At 43.1% G+C, this 18498-nt stretch overlaps 1 protein-coding gene and 1 long non-coding RNA gene across 2 annotated transcripts in view; one reads left to right on the top strand and one right to left on the bottom strand.

Moving 5' to 3' along the window:
- hhipl1 (HHIP-like 1) overlaps positions 1-8900 on the top strand; it is a 55384-nt gene extending 46484 nt beyond the window's left edge. Inside the window, exon 9 of the mRNA XM_039741910.1 lies at positions 7888-8900. Within this exon, the coding sequence (XP_039597844.1) occupies positions 7888-8507 (620 nt within the window). The 3' untranslated portion in view covers positions 8508-8900. The remainder of the gene's footprint in view (positions 1-7887) is intronic.
- Positions 1-11949, bottom strand: part of LOC120518903 — a 36407-nt gene extending 24458 nt beyond the window's left edge. Inside the window, exon 1 of the long non-coding RNA XR_005631319.1 lies at positions 11858-11949. This is a non-coding gene — a long non-coding RNA (uncharacterized LOC120518903). The remainder of the gene's footprint in view (positions 1-11857) is intronic.
- Between the last annotated feature and the right edge of the window lie 6549 nt (positions 11950-18498).

An 18498-nucleotide genomic window follows, 5' to 3' on the forward strand; every position in this document is an offset into this window, starting at 1 on the left:
GAACAATGAAGACATTCAGGGGAACAAATCTTAAAAAAAGCAATTCAATTAAAATTAATTCACAAGAAGTTAGTTAGAATGAGAACCTGAAGCCACTGCGGCCCTCCAGGACCGGAGTTTGAGATCCTTGTCATAGAGAAAACCACAAACCAAACCCTCAGTGGACAGTATAGGAGGTCTTATCAGGTCATGCCCTTCAAGTCTATGTCCCGCAACTTTTAAAGTAAAGCGCCTAAAATCTAAGAAGAAGATACACATCTGTCACCACTTGACAAATCTGAGGTATTCTAAAATCAGGGACCGAATGTGATGAAGGTGTAGAGAAGTTGCATTTCCCTTCACACATTTCAACATGTAAAAGAAAACCAGTCAGCATTCTCTGTCCCTTGAGTGATAGGTCAGAATGTTGTGTGTGGTAGTTTCAATGACTTTAATATAGCATTGCCATTTCTGGAAATTTAATACACAACAGCAGGAAATGCTATGGGGCATCAAGAAATGGCAACCATTTTGCCTCAACAGCAAACTCAAAATCCACCAAACATTTCCATTTTAAACCAAGTATCCAAGCATCCAATGTATCTGACAAGAGTAAAAAAGACAAAATGTTTTTCATACCAACATCATCTATATATATAAATCACTAAGGGCACGCAAGACGCACACAAGACAGAGAGCCACGCCTGCCAACTCACAGAGCCCCGCCCGCCAACTCTAACAGAGCCCCGCCTGCCAACTGTAAGACCATGGGATACTATGGGATACACACGACAGGGCCCTGCCCGCCAACTCACAGAGCCCCCCCGCCCACCAACTCTAAGACAATGGGATACGCTCGACAGAGCACCGCCCGCCAACTCTAACCCTCATCCCGCGTCATGGGATACGCATGACAGAGGCCCCGCCCATCAACTGTAGCCCTCCTCCCGCGTCCACCGTCGCTCTCGCGGCATGTGCACTGCCCTCTCATTTACCCGCACACAACAACTCACCAAACACAGCCTCAGTTGCTTTCGTCTGTGCTACAGTCCACATGCACCTCTGAGCCAGGTTGACTTTTCATTGTTCTTTTCGGTTCTGGGTGCTTTTCTATATATATAATCGACCAAATCGCCCGACCATGGGGTACACACGACAGTGCCCCGACCGCCCACTCTAATCCTCCTCCCACGTCATGGGGAACTCACGACAGAGCCTCGCCCGCCATTCACTAAGGGCACGCAAGACGCACGCAAGACAGAGAGCCACGCCTGCCAACTCACAGAGCCCCGCCCGCCGACTGTAAGACCATAGGATACGCACGACAGGGCCAGGCCCACCAACTCCTCTGATGGCCAATGAAGAGCATTGCAAGAAGTACATACTGCGGTAGGTAGGTCAATGTTATGTTCTTGGACGGTAATGGCGGTATTTTCTTGAAAAGCAGCGTAAAACTGAATGCTATGACTGTGCATGGGGTTGACAATGAAAGGAACAGGAATAAGTTTGTAAGTGCTTCTTGAGAGCACGAGTTGTTTTGAAGCATTGCTGGCAATGTTCACATTGCATAATTCGTTCAGTGGAGTGTGATTTTAAATGTGCGTTGAGATATCTCTGCAGTCGGAACGTTTTCGAACAAATAGTGCATTGAAAGACCTGTGTGGAATGCGTTGGTTCAGTGGAGTGTGTGTTTAAATGTGCTTTGAGATATTTCTGGAGCGTGAAGGTTTTTGAGCAAATGTTGCATTGAAATTCCGGTGTGAAATGCGTTTGTAAATGTTTTTCAATAAGAGGATAGTGGGACGGTGACGTCACATCAGCGTGGCTGCAGACAAATGTTTGTGTTGAATGGATTTGCACATGGTTGAGGAGATTCGTCTCTGTAATGCCACTAGACGTTCTGTTACCAGCATTCACCACAATGTACTGGAGTGTAAGACAATCACATCTTCTACCTCACAAACTGTCCTTATTCCCCGGATTTCACTGACTCCATCAGATTCAAATTTGCCTTTTACACGCAGACAATTTCCTGTTAGATTGGCGTTTGCAATGACAATTAATAAGGCACAGGGCCAAACTTTCAAAAAGATATGCCTGTATCTGCCAAAACCTGTTTGCAGTCACGGACAATTGTATGTTGCTCTGTCCAGAGTTCCATCTTTTCATTCACTGACAGTTGTATCCTCAAACCCTCCCCATTTGGACAACTGTGTCTTTCAGGAAGTGTTCACACATCAATAAATAATTACACGGCGTATGCTGCTCCGCGGGTTGGCTAGTAAGAAATATTAAGGCAAAGAATAAAACAGCAAAAACTAAAAAGACAAAGTTAGAGACAATACCTCTGTTTCAAAGCTTCTGCCTTGCCAGATGGTGGATTTTCAATGTTTAAACTCTTCTACCCTTAAATTGAAATGGAGGCACTTCTGTGCCTCAAGGGCATTGAAATGAACAGCGAAACTGAAGAAAATGAAACATCAAGAGGTAGTGTACATCTCATGTCACCTTGAAACAAAATCAAACGCTCCAGTCTTGCATTTCAAACCAGGTGCCTAACACCGGCATTTACTCTAACACAATACATACCATTATGAAGGTAAAAGAGGGACTGTGCTGAAAATAAAATGTTAGAAAAGTAAAGTCGGCACCGAGAGGTCCTTGTAAGGGCTACCTAAAAGAACAATGGAAAAGAGCAAGAATCCACTGGGTTGGCTGCAGGGAGCACCACACAGTGAGACACTATATTCGAAATTGGAAAGAGAACTGGTCAGCAAAATCTGGAATGTCCATCCGTCCATTTATCTAACCGGCTTATGCAGGGGAGAGTTTAGTCAATCGCAGGGCAAACACAAATACACAGACACACAAGGGCTTGTTCACCTAACCTACACATCGTTGGACTTTGGAAGGAAGCCTGGAGGAAACTGAGGTGGGCATAAGGAGGACAAGCAAGCCCCGCAGAAGAGGTGTGAGCCCCGGTGTTCTTGTTGAGAGGCAGCAGAGAGCTACCACTGTGCCACTAATTACGAGTTCCTGATTTATTTAATAGTGGTCTTACAAGAGCTACTTTTACTACATCAACAGCTGTCTGATATTGATAATAACAATGGACAAGGCACGATACTTTCAGCTTCTCACTAGTTTGTTTGGGCCATACATGAGCGACAGATGATTTGTCTCATTTAAAAAAAATCAGTGACATTTTGCAGCTGTTTTCCAATATGCTGTCTAGTTTATCTTTTAGATTTCTTATTTGTCACACTTACCACTTCACACACAAGGGCACTTTCTATTTTCTAACACGAATTTGGAGTTGCAGGGCGGCACAGTGGCGCAGTGGGTAATGCTCCTGCCTCGCAGTTAGGAGACCTGAGTTCGCTTCCCGGGTACTTCCTGCGTGGAGTTTGCATGTTCTCCCCGTGTCTGCGTGGGTTTCCTCCCAAAGACATGAGGTTAGGTGCATTGGCGATTCTAAATTGTCCTTGGTGTGTGGGTGTGTGTGTGCTCTGCGGTGGACTGGTGCCCTGCCCAGGGTTTGTTTCTTGCCTTGTGCCCTGTGTTGGCTGGGATTGGCTCCAGCAGACCCCCGTTACCCTGTAGTTAGGATATCTGGATTTGGAGTTGCTTTTAGAGAAAGAGGCTGGATAAACAGATTTCTTGTACACTGTCAGTCTAAGCTGCTTGGTAAACGTTGTTTTTCATATACAGTGGAACCTTGGTTCACGACCGTAATTCGTTCCAAAACTCTGGTCGTAAACCAAGTTGGTCGTGAACTGAAGTAATTTCCCCCATAGGATTGTATGTAAATACAATTAATCCGTTCCAGACCGTACGAACTGTATGTACATTGTGGAGCCCAGCCGGGACGCCCAGGAAGACCAGAGGAGGGCTTGTGCCTCCTCCAGATCGCAAGGGGGCGATCGCCCTGGTTGTATAGGGGGCCACGGGTAGAGGGCTTGGAAGCCCAATCCTGTAGGGGCCCGTGGCCACCGCCAGGCGGCGCCCTGGAGCCTGAGGAACCCTGGAGCCCAGCACTTCCGCCACACCATGAAGTGCTGGGGGGAAGACTTATTGTGGTGACCGGAGAGCTGCCGGGAGGACAGCCGGCACTTCCGCCACGCTGGGGCGTGGCCAAGGAGGGAATGCCGGAAACACCTGGTGCTCATCTGGGAGCACTATATAAGGGGCCGCCTCCCTTCAGTCTGGAGCGGAAGTCGGGTGGAAGAGGACGGAGCTAGCGGGAGGACTGGAGGCGGCCAGAAAAGAGAGAGAGGCATTGTAAGGCCTGAGAAGAGAAAGAGAGGCATTGTAAGGCCTGGATTTGGGGAATTGGTGCAAGAGGCACTGCGGACTTGAGCGCGGGACTGTTTGCAAATACTGTAAATAAACGAGTGTGTGGTGCAAACAACGATGTCTGTCTGCCTGTGTCCGGGTTCAAGTTCACAACATATATATTTTTTAAAAGATTTTTAAGCACAAATATAGTAAATTATACCATAGAATGCACAGCGTAATAGTAAACTAAATGTAAAAACATTGAATAACACTGAAAAAACCTTGAGCAGAGAAAACTAACACTGCAAGAGTTTGCGCTGTAGTGCTACGAACCGCTCGCTAAAACAACTTTTTTTTAATGAGTTTTAAGCACAGGGAAAAAAATGAACATCTGAAAAATCCGGAATTTAATAAACCACCAAGAAAAGTAACATTGCAACAATGCACGCTATGAACTGATCACTGTAAACAGAAGTGAAGTGGAGGTTAAAATCCAATAGAAAAAAGTCTTCATTAAATACAACAAGGATAAAACAATGCTGGAAGCAGTCTCTTTAAAAACAAGCCTTATGCATCCAGCTGTCTCTCTCTCGCAAGCTCGTGCGTGTGTGTGTGTGTCTCTTTTGCGTGCGTGTGTGTGTGTCTGTCTCTCTCGCTGCACAGGAAATGCACAGGGAGAGACTGAGCACGTACGGAAATCATCGGTATGCACAAACCGAAAAGGAAACTGGCTTGTTCGTATACCGAGTCTGTGGTTGTGAACAGATGCAAAAGTTTGGCAAACTTTTTGGTCATAAACCAATTTGTATGAGTTCCGAGATGTTCGTGAACCGAGGTTCCACTGTATTGTATGCTCAGTTTTGGCTGCATAGTAATTTCGAAACATGTGTACTAGCATTAAAGCGCAGCGAGCTTATTTGTAGTTTGACTGGTTTTGTTTTGAAGGAAGGTACTATTGTACTGCATATCTAAAGTTACTTTTGTATGTAAGCTGAATTGTAATATTCTGAATAATAAGGTTTGTGTCCCTGATAAAATCAGTAAGTTATAAATTAGTAATCTGCACTGTCCTGGTTTTAAGATATGAAATTATTGACTAGGCCAGGGTCAAATTGAATATAAAAGCCAAGTAAATATAACTAAGTGGTGATCACTCTAGTTTAGTGATGATTACTTTTTGAACTTGAACTCAATGAGTGAACGTACAGCAAAAGTGTGAAAGTGTGGCAGACCATTTATGGATTTTAAACCTGACGAGGGTTCATTTGGTGCAGATAACATTTCCACAGGTGTTGTTGCCTCTACATCAGTGTCAATATTAAACTTTTTGACCATAGTTGATAACTAGATTAGGTAAAAGGTTGCTACGTTCAGCACTGAATATGGAGTTTGACCCAGGAGGTGAGTAAATTAGTGTTACAGTAGTTTTATTTGGGTACTGCCTTTAGTTTTTAGAGGCCTAATACTGTAAAAGCTCTTAAAGTTTTACTGCACTTGTGATCAGCATAAATCTATGTATGGATGAATATTTTCCAACATTCTGTAATGCTGATTGGGTGTTACAAATATTCTGAAAATTCAGGGTGGGATTTTTTTTATGCTTATTTAAAAAACAGATTGCTCAGAAAGATGTACCCTATCAGTATTTAGAAGAACAGGTCAGTTTTTGTCTGTTTAAAAAAAAAGCACAATCTCTTTTAAAAAAGGATTAAACTTAAATCTGAAAATGAAATGTTTGATTGTACTGCATTTCTTGTCATTTCAGTGTGTGCTTAGCACAGTACATTGAGGGAATAACCATTTGACACTTTATTTGTTAATACATTTCTCCTGTCAAAAAGCTTCTGTCATTGCTGTGTATTATCAACAAACAAAGAACAGCTGACTAGTTTGATTAATTTCATTTTAATGTTGCTATTTTTTTATGGTGGTTATTTATAATTGTACTTTGATCGACTACATTTGTCCACCTTAATAAAAGAACAAATGTCTGTGTGTGTGTTTGTGCATCAGTGTGTCCGTCCAGTTTCTATGTTCCTGTCTGTTATATGCTGTTTGCTATGGAATTCGTTAAAAGCAGTGCTAACGTTTTTCATGCACCGTGTGTTGGAATGAAAAATGCAATGCAGTTTATTACTACATGCAATACAAAATATGTTCCAATAGATGGTGCACTGAATATGCTTTGTTGATTACTTATTACATATACACTCACCTAAAGGATTATTAGGACCACCATACTAATCCGGTGTTTGACCCCCTTTCGCCTTCAGAACTGCCTTAATTCTACGTGGCATTGATTCAACAAGGTGCTGAAAGCATTCTTTAGAAATGTTGGCCCATATTGATAGGATAGCATCTTGCAGTTGATGGAGATTTGTGGGATGCACATCCAGGGCACGAAGCTCCCGTTCCACCACATCCCAAAGATGCTCTATTGGGTTGAGATCTGGTGACTGTGGGGGCCATTTTAGTACAGTGAACTCATTGTCATGTTCAAGAAACCAATTTGAAATGATTCAAGCTTTGTGACATGGTGCATTATCCTGCTGGAAGTAGCCATCAGAGGATGGGTACATGGTGGTCATGAAGGGATGGACATGGTCAGAAACAATGCTCAGGTAGCCCGTGGCATTTAAACGATGCCCAATTGGCACTAAGGGGCCTAAAGTGTGCCAAGAAAACATCCCCCACACCATTACACCACCACCACCAGCCTGCACAGTGGTGACAAGGCATGATGGATCCATGTTCTCATTCTGTTTACACCAAATTCTGACTCGACCATTTGAATGTCTCAACAGAAATCGAGACTCATCAGACCAGGCAACATTTTTCCAGTCTTCAACTGTCCAATTTTGGTGAGCTCGTGCAAATTGTAGCCTCTTTTTCCTATTTGTAGTGGAGATGAGTGGTACCCGGTGGGGTCTTCTGCTGTTGTAGCCCATCCGCCTCAAGGTTGTGCGTGTTGTGGCTTCACAAATGCTTTGCTGCATACCTCGGTTGTAACGAGTGGTTATTTCAGTCAAAGTTGCTCTTCTATCAGCTTGAATCAGTCGGCCCATTCTCCTCTGACCTCTAGCATCAACAAGGCATTTTCGCCCACAGGACTGCCGCATACTGGATGTTTTTCCCTTTTCACACATTTCTTTGTAAACCCTAGAAATGGTTGTGCGTGAAAATCCCAGTAACTGAGCAGATTGTGAAATACTCAGACCGGCCCGTCTGGCACCAACAACCATGCCACGCTCCAAATTGCTTAAATCACCTTTCTTTGCCATTCTGACATTCAGTTTGGAGTTCAGGAGATTGTCTTGACCAGGACCACACCCCTAAGTGCATTGAAACAACTGCCATGTGATTGGTTGATTAGATAATTAAATTAATGAGAAATTGAACAGGTGTTCCTAATAATCCTTTAGGCGAGTGTATTTTGGTATTAAATTATATGCAGTAAATCTGCTGATCCGTGCTGTTTGTTAATTAACATATCGCAGCAAGTGTTTATAAAGAGATGGTTTTGATATTTGATTACCATTTATTCTAGCGTGGACTATCTCACAGCTTCTTAACCAATTCAATTGATTATTCATGATTTGTACTCATGAAGTTCTTCTTTTTGTTTTCAAGAACTTATAATTGAAGTCCAACCTACGAAACGACCAAAGCCTATTCCAAAGACAACTTCAGCTCCCAAACCAACAACCCCAGATTGGTTTCAGGAGCTCATGAAAATTCTTCGCAATCAGGAAAACACTTATGTAGAGCAAACAACAATGGCTACCACCACAATGACAACAACGTCCACAACAAGAAGCCCACAAAAAGACGGCCGAGGACGAACCAGGCACGGGCGAAGAAGAAAGGGAAGGCCACGCACTGAAACTCTCCAGGATGGAGCTTTGCGACTGGCGAATGAGGAAGGCAGGCGTGACCGTGGGAGAGTGGAAATCTACATTAATAAAGAATGGGGGACAATCTGTGATGACCTGTGGAATGTGCAGGCTGCGGCTGTCGTCTGCCATCAACTGGGCTTCCAGTATGTCGTGAGAGCTTCTAAAAAGGCCGAGTTTGGAGAGGGAAGGCATTTAAGGATTTTACTAGATGATGTGCAGTGTGAAGGAAATGAGACGAGCCTTCTTCAGTGTAAGCATTCTGAAATTGGGCATCACAACTGTGGCCATTACGAGGATGCAGGAGTTGTCTGTGGAAGCGGGCAGCTTACTGAGACGGAGGAGATTGGCTTTTAGATATGAACAAGTTCTGCAGGGATATTTCTCTCAAACAAGACCTTACTGTATGTGTGCTACATTTTTGTTTCAAGATTATTTTGTTCAGGTACAGAAAATGATGCATTCAAATCAAATTTCATAGCCAACTTGTTCCAAGTGAAATGAGCAAAAACAAGAGGTTTTTATTTTGGTCTAGGTTGCCTGTTATCAGACTACCAAGTTCATTGTGTAGCCTGTAATTTGTAATAGACACTTATTTCTTTTGCTGATTTAAAAAAAAGTTTATTTTATTGAATTTAATGCAACAAAAAATGTAGTCTGAACAATTCTGTGCCAACATGAAGTCAGGATAATTCTATTCTGTTCAGGTAAGGTGGCATTCAGACAAATTAAAACTGCTTTGTTACTCCGTTTCTGTATTCTGTCATGTAAAACAAAATACTCATCATTGTGCATTAAATGGTAAAAGTCATTTTAAATGGCATTCCAGGGATCCAACATGTTTCCAGTTCCCTATTTTTTAGTCAGGGATCCTACATTTAGTTGATGGTGTGTTGGTGTGTTCCGTTACAAACGCTAAAGAATGAATTCCGTTGTTCTTCAGATGTGTTACTTATCTTTGTGATGAGGAGTTTTCTCTTTATCGCAGTGTGGGTTTTTCTATGGGTGCTCCAGTTTTTCCTCCAATATCACAAAGACATACAGGTTAGGTTAACTGGCAACTCTAAATAGGCTCCTTATGTGTGGATGGGTCCTGGAATAGACTGGCACTCTCTCAAGAGCTGTAGGCGTCAGCATCAGTGACCATAAACTCGATTAAGTGGGTTCAGTGATGGATGGTGTGGACCACCGGGGTGCGTACAGATGCCCTAACCTGACACAGACAGGCAGAGACACGAGTCTGCCACAAAACACACGTTTTATTTACAGTCGAGAGCGATTTTCTCTCGCTCCCCACAGCACATTACAGTCCAAAGTGCCAATAACAAAGGACAGTCCATTTACTTTCCTTCTTCTTCCTCCGCCAGCCAATCCTCTCCAGACAAGCTTCGTCCACACCTCCTCCTGACTCTGGCTCTCCGAATGGAGTGAGGCGGCTCTTTTTATTCAGCACCTGGGAGGGCTCCAGGCGGTTCATCAGGATTACCTGGAATCACTTGCTGGTGTGGTGGAATTCCATTGAACGCCTCTGCAGCTTCCCCTTGGCAGCCCCCACAGAACCCAACAGGGCTGTGCCAAACTCCAACTCCCAGCATGCCCTGCGGGAATCCGTGGTGCCACAGCCCCCCAGGAGGGCTGCCCTCAGGCGACTCAGGGCAGGTATTGCCTCAGCGATGCTCATTCCATTGGTGTCCTGGCCAGGTAATGGCCGAGGGCCCCCCCCACCTGTCACAATGGCTATATCAATATAAATCCCAAAGGTATAGCTAATGCAGATTCTAAAGAGTTATTTTACGCACAGCTATTAACCCATGACACGGTAGTGTGAACAGGAGCCTCCGAAAATGGATTTAAATAAGATTTCTGTCAGATGAAATGGTCATCAAAATAAAATACACGATGAAGACTGTTCAGAAACCTTCAAGCTCATGAAATAAGGTAGGAATTGGCCTTTGTGCTGGAAACCAGTTGGACTAGACCCAGCGCTCAATAATCATTGAATTAAAGATGTATAATAAGTGCATTTTAACACACTGTGTCAAATATTAAAAAGCAGTAAGGACATTGGGTCACCAGTTTACATGTCTAAAGTTGTACCATTGGTGAAGAAGTTGAATTTGATTTCGGGCCTTTTCTATCTGATGATAATTAAGGACACATTTATAGATGTTCATTTACTACATCTGGTTACACTTGTCACTCACTTATCGCTGTGTGTTCTCTGTGTTGTCATTTAGTCCTAATGTTTGATGCTTGGCTGTAATCGCTTTGTCCCCTAGAACAGGGGTCCTCAATCACGGTCCTGGAGAGCCGCAGTGGCTGCAGGTCTTTGCTCCAACCCAGTTGCTTAATAAAAAGCACTTATTGCTAAAGTAACACTTCTGCTTCACTTTTAGTGATTTTGAGCCCTTATTGCTGAATTTTGTCTTAAACAGCTATTTTAATTGCTCCTTATTATCAATAACATGCAAATGACAAGAGAGAGCAGCATTTCTCCATTTAGCTTATTTACATTTACACCTCTGTGTGTATTTATCTGCACTATTGGGTTTAATTAAATACCTGGAAGAAAAATGAAGAGAAAAAAGTGAAGGACTGAGAATTACTCGTCCATTTTAGCCTTCAAATCATTTGCATGATAGAAAGGGAAAGAAAATCTAGGATATGAGAATGACCTGACATAGCAGAGTTAATTTAATTTCATAGCTTGTTAGTGCTTTATTGGCAAAAATTGCTTTCTAATTAAGCAACCAGGTCAGAACAAAAACCTGCAGCCACTGCGGCTCTCCAGGACTGGGATTGAGGACCCCTGCCCTAGAATATCAAAATCTATTTGTAAATGTACTTTGGTACAGAATAAACTTGTGTCACCGATGCAAAACAGAAATCGGCACTCGGGCAAGTCTGAACCTCACCGTGACTTCACCAAGATGGTTGACAGAATTTCTGCTGCCATTTTAGGATGTCGGTATGCGTTACACTAGCCTGCTGCTAACTGTTTTTCTTACATTCTCTGAAAAGGTACAACTGGATAAATGAAATGCAGAAGGCAAATCAAATGTATGTTTTACAAATAAATACCGTAACTGGCCCAGGATTAAAGAACGCGTTGTCTTATGTTATTGATCCTTTGTTGACTCTCAGGCTGTTACTCAATAAATCAGTTTTGTTTCCAAGATAAGACTGTTTGAAGGAGTTGTGTTTTCAAATTATTTGCCTCTTGATGGATTTGTGCTACTTGCTTCTTTTTATTTGCTCACTCAGTTCAAAGTGTGCTGTCGTATGTTGAATTGACCCTTTTCACCTCGGCCTTGTTAACTTTTGTTTTCCATTCTTTAATGTGTGCAGAATTCTCAACAGAAATCCGCAAAGGACAGAAAGTCTACAGGACCTGTACAACTGAACTGTTTCTCCTGTCCGATTTAATGTGTTGTGAATTGTCTGTTTCTGATACACAACAACAACAGCAGCACATTTTCATACAAATGATGTCGCTCAAAGTGCTTTACATGATGAAGAAAAGAGAAATAAAAGACAAAGTAAGAATTAGAATAAGACAACACTAGTTAACATAGAATAAAAGTAAGGTCTGATGGCCAGGGAGGACAGAAAAAAACTAACAAAAAAAAAAAACTCCCGATGACTGAAGAAAAAAATAAAATCTACAGGGGGCAACGAGACCACCCAGCCCCCTCTAGGAATTCTACCTGATATCAATGACCTCAATCTGTCCTCCTGGTATTCAGGGTTCTCATGGAAGGACTTGATGATGACGGTCATGTGGACTTCTGGCCTTTAATCCATCAATCTAAGGACGTCACGGTGCTTTGATCAGGTGGTGGTGACGCAGGCCGCCACAGAAAACAGGAAAAAGAACAGAAGAGAGAGTAGAGGTTAGTACGGATTTTGGAGCCACCATGAATAAAAATGATAATTAATTGAATATACAGAGATGAACTTATGAGAAAGCCATGTTACAGTAATGTGTTTTCAAAGAGCTCTACCGTATCAGCCTGGCGAATTCCTATTGGCAGGCTATTCCAGATTTGAGGTGCATGACAGCAGAAGGCCGCCAGCCTCACCACTTCTTTTAAGTTTAGTTCTTGGAATTCTAAGCAGACACTCATTTGAAGATCTAAGGTTACAATTTGGAATATAAGATGTCAGACACTCCGATATATAAAATGCAGCAGATTATTTAAGGCTTTGTAAACTATAAGCAGAATTTTAAAGTCAATTCTAAATGACACAGGTAACCAGTGTAGTGACGCTCAGACTGGGGTGATGTGCTCGGATTTTCTTTTCCTAGTTAAGATTCTAGCAGCTGCATTCGGCACTCGTTGCAGTCGATTGATGTGTTTTTTGGGTTGTCCTGAGAGGAGTGCATTACAGTAATCTAGACGACTGAAAACAAAGGCGTGGATTAATTTCTCAGCATCTTGAAATGTTATAAGGGGTGTGAAATATGGTTGGCCGTTCATCCCGGCCAATACCCCCACGCCGCCAGGTGGAGCCCTCCCTGCAGCATGGAGGTGCTCCGAATGCCAGCAGGGCATCATGAACATTGGAGTGTTTATTCACTAAGCCACTGTGACAGATAGAGGGCGCTATCGCTCCCTTCAGCCCTCGGACAATACGCCAGACACCAGATAGACAGACACCAAGCACCTTCCTCTCCACAATACTCATTAATAAACCAATACGCACTACAATAATCAATCCTCCACTCCCAGACGCATTGCCACCCTTCCACCCAGCTTAGCCCGACGTCTGGGATTTCCCATTGTTCTTTTATATTCCCGGTCAGATAAAAAGTCCTCTTCTTTATCCCGGAAGCACGTCATTCCTCTTGTCCATGTGATTCGGACGTACTTCCGGGGTGCAAGGAAAATACTCTTTGTTCCTCCCTGCAGCGTCCTCTAGTGGCCCCCATGGTATCCAGCAGGGTTGTGAATAAACACTCCAATGTCCATGATGCCCTGCTGGCATTCGGGGCACCTGCATGCTGCAGGGAGGGCTCCACCTGGCGGCGTGGGGGTATTGGCCGGGATGAATGGCCGACCATATCTCACAGGGGTCTAACTTTTGCTATATTTCTTCAGTGGAAAAATGCTGTCCTAGTAATCTGATTAATATGTGATTTAAAATTCAGGTCAGAAAAGCAGGTGGTGCCGTCTCCATGTCTCACTTGGGCAGCAGTTCTGTTGTGGGATTGGGAATCCATGTTCTATACATGTTTACATTAAAAAAGTAAGACATTTGAATTATTTTTGACTGATGCCTTTATCCAAAGCAACTTACAACATCCATCCATTGTCCATCCATCCATCCATTGTCCAACCCGCTATATCGTAACTACAGGGTCATGGGGGTCTGCTGGAGCCACCGTAGGGCACACACACACACAAGCAAGCACACACCAGAGACAATTTAGGATCACCAATCCACCTAACCTGCATGTCTTTGGACTGTGGGAGGAAACCCACGCAGACACGGGGAGAACATTTAGGGAGGACCTGGGAAGTGAACGCCCAGGTCTCCGAACTGCGAGGCAGCAGAGCTACCCACTGCGCCACCGTGCTGCCTGTATGAAAATGAGCTATAGAAATAAATGTTGCTGTAGGTTCCCATCACCTGACCTGGGCTGACTTCCCTTCTCTTTACTGTTTTCAAGACAAAGCGCAGTCTGAAAGAAACCTAAGAGGCCGCTGATCTGCTCCTGCCCAGCAATGGATATTTCTGGTTTGACATTTAAAAAAGCCCAGTTCACCCCATTCATGTCTTGAGTGTATTCCACTTTACTTGCAAAACGTAGCACTTTAGTAATTTAATAACAAAAAAAAAAAAAACGACATTGTCAGGCACCTGTCAAATATCATTTAAAAGTTGAATACTTTGACAACTCCTGAGCTATCTGGGTACAATGTGAAGAAGCAGAAAGCTTCAGACAAGAAGGAGAGTGAAGCATGTGTCTTTGCTAACACTGCATGATAGGTAAGGCTGCATGGAGTGTAACTCTCCTAATGGAAATTGCAAGCCATCTTTCTACGGCGTATTATAACTGCATTTGTGAATTGTGCCTGCAAGAAAAAAGCATTAAAGCTTTACAATGTTGGTGACACAAAGAGACAGCTGTCTTTTCTCATTGACGGCAAGCAATGTCAACTGTCGGATCTGATCTGATGCTGAAACAACAAGCCATGTATGAAGACTTGAAAGTGCACTCTGTCACTTGGTGCCTCTTTAAAAACCCACTAAATGAAATATTTATTTAAAAAAAAAATGTGTAGTCTTGACAGGAGCTAAGGAAGATAATGCCAGCAGCTCCATCAGACAACATACCTGCACCGATGTGACGTGACATTCTCAGAGCAGTGCTTGGCAGAGTCCATATACTGTCACGAGCACTCGGTCACTACAATGACTGCGTGAAGCTGTCATCTGGAACTCAATCTTTTGAGTCTCTGTAATTACTCATCAAAAAACATTAATGTTCTCGACTTTAATCCGTATCATTTTTCAAGCCGGTTACAAGCAGTCACCCTTATGAAATATCTTCACAAACTCTCCACTTTTTAAATGCAGTTATTAATTAAGTATAAGTAATAATAAAGTATCTATCTATCTATCAAATTACAGAGGAAAATGTTTACTCACTTTGAAAAGAAAATGACCATTATAACTCATATACACTCAGAAAAAAAACAAAACTCTTTCCTTGAGAAGAAGTGGTAGAAATTGCACATAAAAAGGAGACATGAGTAAGATGTGATATGGAAACAAGACCACAGGAATGGTTTGTTGGTCCACAGTGGCTAATACACCACAGATTGAAGCTCATGGAGGTGCCAGATGTGGCACAGTCACCCAAGTACAGTACATCTGCTTCTCCAGGAAGGCAGTGATCCACTAACTCTGATTGGAATCCTAGAAACTCGGAGTCCTGTCACGTGCAAAAGTTCGCTGATGACACTGCTATTGTGGGCTGCATCAGGAGTGGGCAGGAGGAGGAGTACAGAAAGTTAATCAAAGACTTTGTTAAATGGTGCGACTCAAACCACTTACACCTTAACACCAGCAAGACCAAGGAGCTGGTGGTGGATTTTAGGAGGCCCAGGCCCCTCATGGACCCCATGATCATCAGAGGTGACTGTGCAGAGGGTACAGACCTATAAATACCTGGGAGTGCAGCTGGATGACAAATTGGACTGGACTGCCAATACTGATGCTCTATGTAAGAAAGGTCAGAGCAGACTATACTTTCTGAGAAGGTTGGCATCCTTCAACATCTGCAGTAAGATGCTGCAGATGTTCTACCAGACAGTTGTGGCGAGTGCCCTCTTCTACGCAGTGGTGTGCTGGGGTGGCAGCATAAAGATGAAAGACGCCTCACGCCTGGACAAACTTGTTAAGAAGGCAGGCTCTATTGTAGGATTAAAGTTGGACAGTTTAACATCTGTGGCAGAGAGACGGGCATTAAGCAAACTCCTGTCAATCATGAAGAATCCACTGCATCCACTTAACAGTGTCATCTCCAGGCAGAGGAGTAGCTTCAGTGACAGACTTTTGTCACCGTCCTGCTCCACTGACAGACTGAGGAGATCGTTCCTCCCCACACTATGCAACTCTTCAATTCCACCCGGGGAAGTAAATGCTAACATTAATTTTATTTTAATTTTTTTCATTTTTATTACTATTTAATTTAATATTGTTTCTTTGTATCAGTATACTGCTGCTGGATTATGTGAATTTCCCCTTGTGATTAATAAAGTATCTATCTATCTAGAAAGTCTCAGCTGTGAGCTCTCCAAAATGGAAAATGTTGTTGATGTGACACGGGCATTTCTGGGAACTGGCAATTGAATGTGGACAGGCATTGGTCTTCTGGAATATGTCTACATCTAATCCTACCATAAAAGTACTGTTTAATGGGTGACAGGATCTTCTTGATGTTCAACAAGATGCGGAGGTGTCCAGTTATTGCATATAATGTGTCAGAGAGAGGATGTGCAGCATTGCTCATAATGGCCATCAGTTTCGTCTTCATTCTCTCCTCCACTACTGCCTCCAGCATGTCCAGAGTATCTCCCATTATTGAGCCTGTCGTTTTAATTAGTTTGTTCATTTGGTGGGCCGCTCTTGAACTGATGTTACCAACCCAGCACATCACAGCACAGAAAATCACATTGGCCATCACAGAGTTTTAGAAGATGTGAAGGATGTCAATGAAATGCCACATGAAAGGAATACAGTCTCCTTTCTTATGTAGTTCCTATGTGTTCCCAGACCAGTCCAACCTGTCATTGATGTGGACCACCAAGTGCCTGTATGAGAGCTCCACCTCCTTGTCCATTCCCTAAATAATGACTAGACACAGAGTGTTGCTCACTTATCAGAAATATAGTCCGTACTGACCCCTACTCTCTCTTCTTTTCTTTTTTCGGTTTTCTGTGGTGGCAACCTGCACCACCACCACCTGATCAAAGCACCGTGATGTTCCTACATTGATGGATTAAAGGCCAGAAGTCCACGTGACCGTCATCATCAAGTCCTTCCATGAGAACCCTGAATACCATGAGGACTGATCATATATGTTAGGTAGAATGCCCAGAGGGGGCTGGTCAGGTGGTGTTGTGGCCTTGGTACCCCTGCAGATTTTATTTTTTCTCCAGTTGTCTGGAATTTTTTTGTTTTTTTCTGTCCTCCCTGGCCATCGGACCTTATTTTTATTCTATGTTAATTAGTGTTCTCTGATTTTAATTCTTACTTTGTCTTTTTTCTCTTTCTTCATCATGTAAAGCATTTTAGGTGACATCATTTGTATGAGAATGTGCTGTAGAAATAAACGTTGTTGTTGTTGTAGTCCTTCAGTCTCACAGACTGTGGTCTGCTGGACAGTCAGTTATCCAGGACACCACAGGCTCATCTAACTGTATATCTCTGAGTTTACCCCTTAACATTAATGGCTTGATAGTACTGAAGGCACTGAAGAAAACAAAATAAAAAATCATTCTCACAGTGCTGCCAGCTTTATCCAGGTGTGGAGCAGGCAGATAATCGCATCTTCCACACCAATCTTTGTCTGACAGGCAAACGGCAGTGGGTCGAGGTGATCTACCGCAAGAGGACTCATAAAGTCCAGGACTAGCCTCTTGAAGGTCTTAATGATGTGACACATACGTTCTACCAGCCTGTAGTCAGTAGGTGAAGCGTTCCCTGCCTTCTCTAGAACAGGAGCAATGCAGGATGTTTTCCACGTCAGCGCCACTTAATGTAACCTTAAGGAAAGACTGGACATGTGACAGAGGTTACCACAGAGACCTTAAGAGCTCCAAGACTGACTCCATCTAGTCCCACAGCTTTTGATGTGTGCAGCCTCTTCAGTTGTCTCCTCACTGTGTCCTCACTTATGATTATGTTTGGCTCTTCCAGTTTCTGACCTCAGCCATTCCCTAGACTAGGATTTTGCCTACTCTGAATGGCTGTCTCTGCATCTCCTGGTCTTGTCCATGATGATTTTCCTCACTGGGCACCCTGACCTCTCTTGTGTCTGTAAAAAGGAAGGATTCATAGCTAATGGGTTGACAATGTCTATGGACATCTGGAATGAATGATTGTCCATTACAAGGCACACTCGTGTATGTTGAGAAAATATGGAAGGGTCGGTTTAGCGTAACATGTATGGGACATGGAAGGAAACTGCACTAACATAATTGGATTGGTTTATTCAAGTGTAGACTTTCTGCTCAGTAAAAATGGCAACAAGAACTAATAATTCCATTTGTCTCTGATTAGTCACTCCCAATCAATCAATTAATTAATCAAGCTATCTACCGTACACTTGCTGAGTCTCAAGTTTTTTTGCATCAGGCCCATGTGTCATGTGTACAGGTTGACGTGTTTAATTGTCATGAAATGCAGGACAGAGAAATGTCCCGGCAAGTCCCTATTAAGGTGTGGTCTGCTGGACAGATAGTCCGTCATCCAGGACACCTCAGGCTCATCCAACTGCATATCTCGGAGTTTACCCCTTAACAGAAATGGCTTGATAGTCCTGAAGGCACTCAAGGAAACAAAACAAAAAATAATCCTCACAGTACTGAATGCAACAAGATGTAATAAATCCATTTGTCTCCATTTAGTCACTCTCAATCAATCTATTGTAATTGTCATAAAATACAGGACAGGGAAAAGTCCAGGCAAGAGCCCCGTTAAGGTGTGTTCTGCTGGACAGATAGTAAACGGAAAATGGAAATACGACTAACTGTAGATACAGCTGCCCTGCAACCAGGTGGCAAAATGCTGTAATAATGAGAATGTCTCTCTAGAGTTGTACGCAGGGGCACTA

The sequence above is a fragment of the Polypterus senegalus genome, chromosome 18 (genome assembly GCF_016835505.1).
Source record: "Polypterus senegalus isolate Bchr_013 chromosome 18, ASM1683550v1, whole genome shotgun sequence".
In the NCBI taxonomy this organism is placed as follows: Eukaryota; Metazoa; Chordata; class Cladistia; order Polypteriformes; family Polypteridae; genus Polypterus; species Polypterus senegalus.